The following is an 11705-nucleotide window of genomic DNA, read 5'->3' as shown; positions in this document are numbered from 1 at the left end:
TTATGGGAGGGGGAATATTTCTGTCATCTTTCAGGATGTTAGGAGAGAATACATGCCTGGAAGTGGTCATTCTCTGCTGCTAAAAATGGAGGCTTTGAAAACCACAGCATTGAAAGCATTAGAAGCTGTTACTTACGATTCTGCTTATTTTAGTTCAGAGATTTATTCTGAGAACTTGGAACCCGGAGTAACAACCCAACCAAGACACTAGATGGAAGGGTGGCTAACTTGGATGCACCTTTTAGTAATTAGAAGACTGGGATACGTGGTTAGGTTTAAGTCAGGGAGGTTTCGTCAGCTTTGGAGACCGTACTTAACACGGTATCCTTTGCTATGGACTTAATAGCTGGTTGTACATAAGGCTAACACAAAACATACAGATTCATCACATCACAGGGAGGTCTCTTCTGGTCCCAGATGTGAATTATTCATATTTAATAGCTTTATTCTAGGTTTCTATTTCAGCATCAGAGCGTGCCATTGCAAACCCTACCCGCAATCACAGACTAAAGAATGAAAAGACCCTGTTAAACTTAATTCCATCCCACATCCTTGGGTAGCACAGAATGGTCCTTTAATTTGCTTTCTAGCACTTTGTCCACACCACGTACAATCGACCCAAGCAAAGGAGCTTCCACTATTGCCCTTGGGAGAGGATTTTAGTCTAACAGATCTCACTGGTCAGAGTAATTATGAGGAGGAAGACAGCCTACACGATACCCTCACCCCAGGATGCAGTCAGGATACATCCTCGTCCAGCCTGCAGAAGAGGCGCTTACGTTGGAAGATTCAGCAATTTGATGCATTTCAGTTTCTAAACCTTCTAGCAACAACTCAGCGTACAAAGAGCCAGAGGAAGCCTGGCCTTGTGCTGGAGGCACTGGGCTGGGACTCGGGAGATCTGGGTTCAGCTCCGGGCTCTGCCACAGACTGTGACTTTGGGCAACTCACTTAATCTGTGCCTCATTTCTCCAGCTATACTTTCTCCTACCCTCTGTTGTTGTTGTTATTGAGGGCAGGGACCATCACTGTTTATTTGCACGGCACCTAGTACACAACCATGGTTGGAGTCTCGGACACTAGTGCAATAATACAAACAGTACTGAAAGCCTAGGAGTCATGGCAGGTTTCTAACATCAACTGTCACTAGCCATCCTGACCAAATATGTGGAGGGGACAGTAACTACCTCTTCTGCAATCAGTGACAAGGTCAAACCTCCAGATGAAACCAACTACTCATACATGAGGCTCTAAGGAACAGTAATGACTCCTAATCCCAGAGCAAAGGGAGGGGAGAGAGATTATCTTGACAGGAGTCTGACAGTAGGTGGCTTGAAAGCCCTGGCAGTGATCCTAAATCTTTAACTGATCTATAAACAGCTAAAATGAACTGAATAAGGGAGTAGGAAGAGACACAACGGGGATAATACTTAGTCCTGTCACGAGTGCAGGGGACTGGACTAGACGACCTCTCGAGGTCCCTTCCAGTTCTATGATGCTATGTGATATTCTGTACTAGAGGTGTGAAAAACTACAGAGGCTGGATGGCACAGTGAGTTATTCATGAACAGGAGAGGTGTGCAGTCGATCAGCATTGTGATGTGCTGGTGAAGCATAAAACCTGCACAGTGTCAGGTCCAGCTGAAGTCATTCATTGTCCAATTCTCTGAATATCTAACCCTCCAGCCTGGAGCTGGGGGTGAACATACTGCCATGCTCCTCTCCCAACTCATTCAACAACATGTTGGCAATGGAGCGTCAGAGGACTGGAATAGTATTTGCATTTATCTTCATAGCTGATGTTTTAGTAATCGCTCCTCGAGGAAGCCCACCTTTTTCTCCCATAATAGAAATAGGAGTTCACCCACATTTATTTGCAATGCAGATAGACATTTCACTCCTTTTAGCTGTGAAACATCCAGAGAAGAAAACGAAGGATGTAGAAGGGGGGGGGGGGGAAAAGATGTGGGGGAGGCAAAAATCATGTGCATCTGATCCACTCTCTCACAGGACCAGCAGATCGATTGCTTGGACAGGGCTTGGTTTGTGGCTTTAAAAAATAAATAAATAAACCACAACAAAACCCCAAAGTTGGCCTAGACAGCACATCTTCTCCATACATGCTACATAGTGGTATGCTGCAGTCCCGCTGCTGCTGTTCTTTACCCCAGCAAAGGCTCTACAATAAGCACAAGGGCAGGTAACTATACCCACACCCTACTTGCTCTTCACCACACATGGTTTTGGATCTGAAAGTCAGAGACACTTAGTAATACTTGGAGACTCAGCAATGTCTGTGCCAGGGAGACCTGTAATTTGTTGAGTCTTCCCCAAACTGGCCTCTCAGATCAGTGCATCACTGGAGTCTGGAAAGTGGTGCCCCTAAAAACAGCTACAAAACCTCAGGCTGGATTTAAAAAGAGAAATTCCAAAGCAGAAGCAGCTCTCCCTGCCCACCAAAAGCTCAAGATGATGAATCTATCCCTGCAAGAGTTGCAGGAACTGACAGTCAAAGAAAACATTCTTCAACCAGGAAGCGTTTAAATCTTAAACCAGGAGGAATTAATGTATATTTAACCATTATTTAGTTTTTACTGTGTCTTTCATCACCATCCAAAGGCTTTTTTTGCTCTGCTTGCTGACAGGAAGTGATTTTTCATGAACACTTCTCTGCAGTTACCCAGCCACGCACCTCCCCTCTGCTCCCCGGGAGCTTCACTTCAAGCCACTGACAGCAGAAACATTACAACCTTCCTGCCCCTCAAAACCAGTGCATACAAAGCAAGTCGTTTTCCAGATGAGAGCGACAGTGCTGGCCGTCTGGACAACAAGTGCAGTTCTTCCATGGCACAGGAGCCCAGGGTTCTAAGAAGGACCTGGTGTGTCTTGTCCATTGGGGTGGAGAGGTCAGGAGAGTCACAGGAGACGACGCAGTTTGTAGGCAAGGATACAGCATGACTGCGGCCAGAATGGCCAGTTAGTACAAGGTGCTAATGCACGAACTAGCAACTGTACCCTTCAGCAGAAGCTGCCCACTGGAAATCACATGCTCAGTGGAGACACTGCAGACTCCTGGAGGGCTGAGAGGAGCATGGATCCCAGAACAGAGTAAAGTCCTTAAAGATTCACTCTCACACCCGCCTTGCCTCCTGGGAATTGGAAAGAGGGCGCAGAGGGCATTTCCCTTTGCCCATAACAAACTCTTCAGGAATGCCGTGATAAAATGCCTCAAATCAGAGTTTAACATGCGTGTGTGTACAGAGATGTTGCATTTATTTTGTATTCTAAGACACAGCAATGACAGAGAAACAGCAGTGGAGCCAGAGACCCTTTGGCAGAAGTTGTGAACCGTGTTCAGGCAGGGGAGAGAGAAATAAAAGTTGAGATGGTTTGTGCGGTACTCATTTAGGAAGCAGAATTCACCAACAGGTGCTGCAAAACCCAAGTCCACTGAAGAGGTTAGAGCAGCATGTGCCTCTGCTACAGGGTGCTTTTAGTGCAGAGTTGCGAGAACTAGTTTTGCCCATAGCATGACTGTAATGGTGACTGAAAGTTTTTCCAAACAAGCGTTAACAGAGCAATATGCAGCCATTCCCAGGAGTTAAAGGAAACTTGCTAGCAACAGGCATTGATTCAAGAGCAACATGGAGAGGACTTAATTTATTTTTTTTGTAGCCCATTCTGGCACAGGCTAACAAGCATTGTACATAGAGGCCCCTTCTTCCCCTCCTCATAACCACTGAGAGAAAGGTTACTCATGCATGATACGCCCAATCCCCTTCTCACCTTGATCCTCTCAATTCCAGCCTCGATACGGAGCTGCTCCACCAGCTTCCGGGCCTGTGCTATGTTGTTAGTCGTTGACATTGTCTGCCATCAGTTCTAGCCCCCAGCACTTGAGAACACTACGACAAAGCAAAAAGAGAGTAAAAGGTTGGATTTAAGAAGCGAAAGGTTCACTCTGTGCCACACCCTCTCAGAAAGCTGGACAGGGAGAGTCTTAAAACCGCAGGATTTCACCTTCTTGTCCACTTCTTTTCTTCACACTAAACCTAATGCAACATATATAAGATGTCATTGTTCAGAACTGCAACAAGACACCCATGTAACCATTCTGGAAGAGATCCCATGTAATATGTTGTGATTCTTTCCCAAGTTCCCTTTATTAGATACGTTTTGAATAAAAGGTAATTCCTGTGCTCCTGTTTATATATTATAAGGGTCTTTTCAGCAGAGGAGACGCTTACTAACTACAGAGGAAAGTGAAAAGACTATGCAGAAAGTGCTACCAAATGCACAAATTAAACAGACTGAAAAATTAACAGGAACATTTTTTCAGTTATCGTAGGTGAAACATTTTTAGTTAGACAAGTCTCATTGTTTCCTGAGGTTTCCACTGTCCTGGTCAATTTGTTGCATTTCCCTGTTGTCTTGTCTCATACTTAGACTGGAAGCTCTGAGGCAGTAACTGTTTCTCTGCTCTGTGTGTATGGGGCCTCACACAGTGGGGCCCTGATCCATGATTAGGGCCCTTTGGGACTAGCACAATACAAAACAACATACATTACCACTCCACCCCCCTGCAATTTTTAAATGGGTGCCTCTGAAAAGCAGAATAAGAAGCTCAAACGGTTCGATAAGGGAGAAGTCTCTGCTGGGATCTGAATTTAGATGGATAGTCAAGGAGCAGAGGAGACCCAAGGAGGTTCTTCCCAGGGCTGCTGGGGGGGAGGGGGGGAAGTGGGGCAATTTGCCCCAGGCCCCACAGGGGCCCTGCGAGCTCTGGCCCGGGTCTTTGGCAGCATTTCGGCGGCAGGGGGGCCCTTCAGTGCTGCAGAAAATGCGGAGCGACTGAAGGGCCCCCCGCCACCGAAGACTCGGACCGCCGCCGGGTGAGTACAAGCACCGCAGCTCCCTGCTTCGCTCCAGGCCCCCTGAATCCTCTGGGTGGCCCTGGTTCTTCCAGATTGCAGGAACAAAGGGAAAAGCTCTCACACCAGAAAGGAGCCCAGTGCTAGACAAGAAGCAGAGAAGCAAGTCAGATGAGCTGATGCAAGGCCATTACAGGGATATTTAGAGCATGTGTCTCAGATGAGGTCTTGCCAAAGAAGGCCATGAATGCACATGAAAGCCAAGTGCACAAGAGCAGTGCCAGTGGAGGCAACATGTTTCAGAGGTGGCGGCAGCATGGTCTAGAGTCACGGAAAGCAACATTAAGGGATTCATTGTCTGTCTCTGAAGTGTGACCTGCTCAACTGCCCTGGGATGGCGGGTCCAATGCAGAAGGGACTGAGACCTGGGTACCTTCAATGCCGCAGAAAGTCAAACACACTGGGGGACTCATGACATGGTGAGTCTCCACTGCGGCTAGAATTGTTTGGCTGTGCAGCGCAGACACAAGCAAGGTTTCAATCATGCTACCGCCTTGGATTTTAAGGCAGCTGCAGCCTGGCTCAGAACAAACATGGTTCCAAGGGGCTGCACAGCAAAGCTGAGGCAACAATTTAACTGTCCAGGACTAGGGCTCAGTGGTTTGAGCATTGGCCTGCTAAACCCAGCGTTGTGAGTTCAATCCTTGAGGGGGCCATTTAGGGATCTGGGGCAAAAAATCTGTCTGGGAATTGGTCCTGCTTTGAGCAGGGGGTTGAACTAGATACCTCCTGAGGTCCCTTCCAGCCCTGGTATTCTATGATTCTGGAATAAGTGTACTACATTCATCCCGTGAATTAATTTGCAGAGCAGAAGCCAGTTAAATGCAGGGCAATCAAGGCAGAATAGCTGAATGCACCTTTTTAATGACAGAAAGTAACAAAAACAATGTTAGGTGCTATCTACTTATTGGCAGGTTTATTCAAATTAAAATAAACCTCTGCTACTGCCATCCAAATCTGTTGCTGATGAGTGACATGGCAGTCCCCTGGTGTTCAATCATGGACACAGCATGTAATATGCAGTAGTGACCCTCTGCCACAGTTTCAGCCTGACCCATTTGGCAAATTTTGCTCCCTGATACCAGCCATTGACTAGTCCCACAGGCTGCTGCTACATTTGTATTACCCCAGGGCAGTTACAGAGGGGGTCATCCAAAAGAGCCTGCTGGGCATCTCCTGATAGTGACTTATCCAGGAGCTGAAGGAAACTGTTGGGAACTGAGACAAGAGGGAGGGATGGTGTCAACACTGCCTCCCATCTTGCAACTCCTACGCCAATTGCCAACCCCCTGATAACTGCAATTGAACTTAAAACGAGACCAAGCACCAGGCTGGAGATGAACCACACTCCCGGATCTCTAGTCAGCCAACTACGGGAATCCTGGTCTGCTAGCTTTAATCCACAATGTTTCCAACTCAGAGAGCTTCAAAGCAGACACTAAACTGCTCTTTTTAAGAGGGAAAAACAGGCATCTGTCCTGCTAAAAAATATCCCTCTCAGTCTAAATATAGACATTACAAGGGTGTATTCTAGACCAGAATGGCATGCTCTGGGCATGTTTTGCTTGGCAGACTTGTGCAATCCTCATTGAACTTTTAGATCCATGACAAATTCTACTCATGAATTTCATTTTGTAACATTGAATGCTGAAGAAAAACAAATGGTGTCTCAGCCAACATTACTAATTCTATTATTAGACTACACCCTAATGCAGTAGGGAGGAATTTCTTCAAAATTTTCCTTCCCTATACACTGGAACATGTTATCAGTGCAAGGCACCAACTCTTAACATACTGTTACTGGAGAATCTGTAGTCAACAGTATTTTAAAAGAGCGGGTAATTTATTTATTTATATATATTTTTAAAGCAGGCGGAGGCAGGTCAACTCATGTAGAATTTCTGGTTTCTCAAGAAAAGCTGCAGAGAGAAAATCCAGGTGGTTTACACCAGAAAGTAGATCTTGCCCCAAACTGGTGGCACCTGCAACTACCCAAATCCAAACTCGGGTAACTCTGCAGGTCAGGGCATCATGGTATCTGGAATTAAAAAGGGATGGGATCCTGCAAAAATCTTAATCGGCTGTCTCAGCACACTACCCTCACGAGACCCACATGTCACAATCTTAAAACCTTTGCTTCCCCGCAGTACAATCTGCCTCCTTGAGATTGCCTATAAGGTTGCTTGGCACAGCTTTAACTTTTATGACTCAGCACTTTCCTAGACACAGTCTGACTAGGGAGAGTGCGTGCGTAGGACGCTCCAAGATTTGATCTTTTCCCATGATAAAGCAACCACAGTTCCACCTCCCTCTCACACAGAACAGAGTTTTGAAAATAGTTGCTTTAAAAAGTAGCCTTTTGAGACTGTACCAACATATGCTGGTAGCTGCAAAAGGCACCTTATCTTGAAAAAAGGTTATTATAGAGTGAAGAGCTACACGAGAACTGCTAGTGTCCCTAACAAATACTGACAAATTCAGAAGAGGAATGTCAGTGGCCAGTGATGCGACTTTGTATCATTTATAGGAAGCACTTATTTAGCACTGAGCTCTTATACTTAAATTAAGCCAGAATTAGGTATTAATTAGTAGTACGTGTCTATGGCATTAACAGTGTGAAAGACAGACTGGTTTTAGTGCAGGCAACAGCGTGTTTGGATCAGTGATGTCTCATTTACATATCTAAAGAAAGTAAGTTATAGCCTGGTGAAATACCCTATTAGACAGCAGGACTATCATTAAAAAGGGAGCTACAGTGGAGTACTTCCTACAGCATATGCAGTGGTATTAGGACCAGGGAAGAGAACCATCAAGACCTTACTGCAAATAAAGTAGCCAAATAGTCATTGTTAAAATATTAATTGTTCATCTGGATAAGGACTTATCACAGAGCTGAAGCGGGGACATACAAGCAACCAGACGCCATTTATGTTTGCAACAGCACAAGTCACTTGTGTGCACCTTTACAGCTTGCTGTTTATGGAACACCACCGGTGAATCAGCCAAAGCCTGTTATTTAATGAAGTTATATCAATACCCTAAGCAGTGCATTGTACTAAGTGCAAGATCATGCACAAATTTGAGCTAATTTACATCAACATTCAGCTTAGTTTCCAGATGAGAGACATAAATCTGACACAGCAAAGGACAGGTCTTGTCACCATGCACCTCAGGGTTATCTGCCTCTTATGCTAGCTTTACAATTCTTAAGCGGATAGTCTAAATTAAACCTTTTGCAAAGGGCAAAAGTCCATACTCCTCCCATGCCCTGGCTTAAGAGGATCCATCTGCAGCTACACACTGTCCATTGACTGCAATAGTTTGCAACACAGAACCAATGAATGCATGTCCTTCACTTTTAACATATAAATGACGTTTCATTTAGTCACTTCAAGAAGTGCAGAAGAAATCCCTCAAATGGTTAATTTGGAAAAACCCCACAAATAACTCATTCTTTTGAAGGTAGGCAGATTTCCTTCTTCTGCACTATACTATTTTTTGACAAAAAACTCCCCCAGCTGATGGGTATAGTAATAGGACATACCAACAAACAACATTTGAGCGCAATATACTCCACGTTCTACCCATTTCAAAGCAGAGCATCACTAAGAGCCACTGCTGGTATGTTTATTAGTTTTATTGCAACAAAAAGATGAGGTGAGACAACCGCCCTGCCCTAGAGTTTCCAATCTAAGTTTTAGATGCGACACCAAGCAGGGAGGAAGGAATACAATCATAAGGATACTCTGCTTAGATAAGCGCATGAAGTAGTGGCACGTACCAACATCTGCATGCTACTGCGATGTAATAGTTTGAGAAAGTGCAGCCTAAAGGCTCCCTTAAAATAAAGAATGGAGAGCAACATAAACCCATCTTTAACTATTCAACACCAGAAGTTGGTTCAATAAGAGACATTACCTCACCCACCTTGTCTCTCTAGTATCCTGGGACCAACACGGCTACAACACTGCAAAAGAAAAAGCGTCTTAAAGATCAATATGATGCATACAACAAAAGGACAATGTATAGTTCTGCTCTGTGATGGTACCTTGCAGTGTTCTTATGGCTGGGCTGTGAAATGGTCCAGGTTGCCTAGGGACACCCCGGAATGCAAGCTCAGAAACAGAATGGCGTTTGAACAGGTAACCTATGTTTAAATGACAAGCCCTGTTTACAGTTATGGTAGAAAGCAGTTGATCATTTTTGCAGGAGTACGTCGCTTTACACCGCCTTTTTATTTTGCATCTTTTCTGCTTCACCTGTTTTTTTCGTAGTCTAACTGCATTCCGGTGAACGAAAGTAAATCCATAGGGCTCTCTACATGCAATGAGACCAGTTGCCTACTGTAAGGGGATACAACTGCCATTTTAACAGGGGTTGTGCAGCTTCAGGACTGAAAGGAGGATGCTGAGATATAAATGACAGTTCTGCTCTGTTTTGGGGGGAGGGGGGTACAATATCTTTGTATTGTGAAATGTATATGACAGAACTAAGACATGATTCTAACAGCAATAATCACAAATAGCAACATTTAAATACCCAAGAAATGCAAGTCACATTAGAGACGATGCATTATATGCCACCAGTGACAAAATGTTTACAGATCACACTACAGTTCTACACAGCTTTTCAGCTTAAAGGATTCCAAAGTGCATAATAAAGTAAATACTTAACATGTCTAGAGCACTTTGGAAACAAAGTGCTATGAAAATATCAATTGGACCTCACAAGATCACTGTCCAAGAGTCAAATTGGAAAAAAAAGTGGTACAACTTCTCCGCTACCTAAAATAATTCCAGAATAGCTGAATGGTTCTGCTAACATGATCAAGACAGCACAGTTTATAATTACTGTACATTTGTCACAATGAGGCTTCAGTGTTAACTGAGATGAATTGTCCTGCTTTGTCATCTGCAGAGTCGAAATGACAAGCATTGCACTAGGTCACATTTGGAAAGTTTTCTTCACAGTCAGAGAGGCTAGAAGCTTTTTTAAATGAAAGCTTAAAGTCCACACAAACTAGCGGGGCCCATAGAAGCGCTGGCAAAGCAACTACGCCAGACCAGACCAGTGTTGCTCAGGTCTTGGTCAAACAGATGATAGCCCCATTCTTCAGACAAGGAAGCTGATGTACAGAAAAGGGACTTGGCCAAGGTCACACACACAGTGACAGAGCACAGATTAGAAATCTGAAGTTCCCTGGTTCCCAGTCCTGGGTTCAGTCCACTGCCTTGATACATAGGGATTACAATCTACCACTGAAATTCTCTGCACTGGAATGTGCCAGTTGCTTGACAGTGCAGATCAATGATACACAACCGTCTGGACAAGATGACAGTGAAATTTATATACAGCAAGGAAGTCTAGGCCTAATATGCAGTGGGACAGATTGTGAATTAGTGCAACAGATTTGATACTCTTTGTACTGACAAGTTGTGCAAGGCAAGCAGCGCTCCTAAATCAGAATATGGTCTCTTAAGAAATCTACCACTTGTCTAAGGAAGAAAACCTACCCACAAAATGCCAAGGCCCAGTCTGATTACTTTAGTAGCTTCAAAGAGTATTCCAGGTACTTATGATTGTTGTATTGTTTAACCAGACTGAGAACGACTGTTCCGCTGCAGCATTTGCAACCCAAACACTGCAGTGCTGAACTACTGCATGAGAACCAGAAAGTGACTCAGCATGTGTGACTGTCCAAGCTGAGAAAAGCACATGCATAAGTCACATACAAAAACAAGTTAGATTTTTAAAAGTTGCTATGTTCCTCTGTAGCACGAATACTAAACATTAGGTAAGAAATGGGCTTCAACTATGATTTTGTTGTCACTTGAATCCGTCCCTTTATCTTCTGTTTTCTGGAGACGAGTGTGGCTACTTCCGGCTAGGAACACAGCATGAAAAGTGCAAGAACACAGTCATTAAAGCCTGATCCTGAAATCACTGACGTCTGCGGGAATTGTATATGCACAATGGGAAAATGAGGTAGATGAGGGTGCAAGACTGGCCTGTAGTTTTTAGAGAGGACATTCAAATAGTAGTTCCCCTCCCGCACCACCACCATACAGACCTCCTTTACACACAAAACCAGCTCAACCATGTTTGGCTTGGCTTGAGTTTTGGACCTTAGTAAACTGAAGTTTTCACACGTGTTTACAATAGAGTTGCACTAAACTCACCACCACAGGTTGACAGTGAGTGCCTGAGCTTTCTGCTGAACGCATGGAGCTTAAGTCTCCGGAACCCCCCAGATTTATGCCCCAGTTATCTGTTAATGCACTGCAGTCATGTATAAACAAAGAAGGGTTAGATAGTTCTTATATCCAGTAGGACCATGGGTGAAAAACTACAATCCTACTTTCACTTGGGATTATTTACAGATAATCTGACCAAAGAGTTGCTTTGTAATTTTTATCAGATCAGTGCAGAACACTTAGGACCCAACTCTGCAAAGGGTCAGGAGCCCTCAGCTCCTATTTTATGAGTGTGGGCTCCAGTCTGCTGAAACCCAACTAGTTTTCCTTAACACGAGTATGCAACAGGACTATTTGAAGCTATGTGCCATCCTAATTTGTTAATTTTTGCCAGTTTCTGGGGTTTGACCTCATTACTTGGCACAAAACGGCCAACTGGAGCTCTGACATGCATAACAAAGGGAGACAGGCCTTGTTTATGCCTGTGAGTGTTGACTGTGTAATTCTTCAAAGCCCAGATTCTTTTTATTTTGTTTTAAAAATACAAATTGCTACCATCAGAGTCTCCTCCTCATCTCCC

The 11705-nt window shown here is 44.3% G+C and overlaps 1 protein-coding gene across 10 annotated transcripts in view; it reads right to left on the bottom strand.

The window, feature by feature from the left end:
- GNG7 (G protein subunit gamma 7) overlaps positions 1 to 11705 on the bottom strand; it is a 127918-nt gene that overhangs the window by 6301 nt on the left and 109912 nt on the right. For 8 of the 10 annotated variants that reach the window (XM_039515575.1, XM_039515580.1, XM_039515579.1 and 5 more), the window contains one exon: positions 3787 to 3905. In XM_039515575.1, coding sequence (XP_039371509.1) covers positions 3787 to 3867 — 81 coding nt within the window. In that variant the 5' untranslated portion in view covers positions 3868 to 3905. Of the gene's footprint in view, positions 1 to 3786; positions 3906 to 8849; positions 8899 to 11705 lie in introns of those variants that run through there. The other 2 variants (XM_039515578.1, XM_039515571.1) reach the window with 2 other exon arrangements.

Source organism: Mauremys reevesii, linkage group 26 (assembly GCF_016161935.1).
Source record: "Mauremys reevesii isolate NIE-2019 linkage group 26, ASM1616193v1, whole genome shotgun sequence".
Lineage (NCBI taxonomy): Eukaryota > Metazoa > Chordata > Testudines > Geoemydidae > Mauremys > Mauremys reevesii.
Note: the sequence above shows the minus strand (reverse complement) of the source record. Positions and strands in the feature narration are given on the sequence as shown.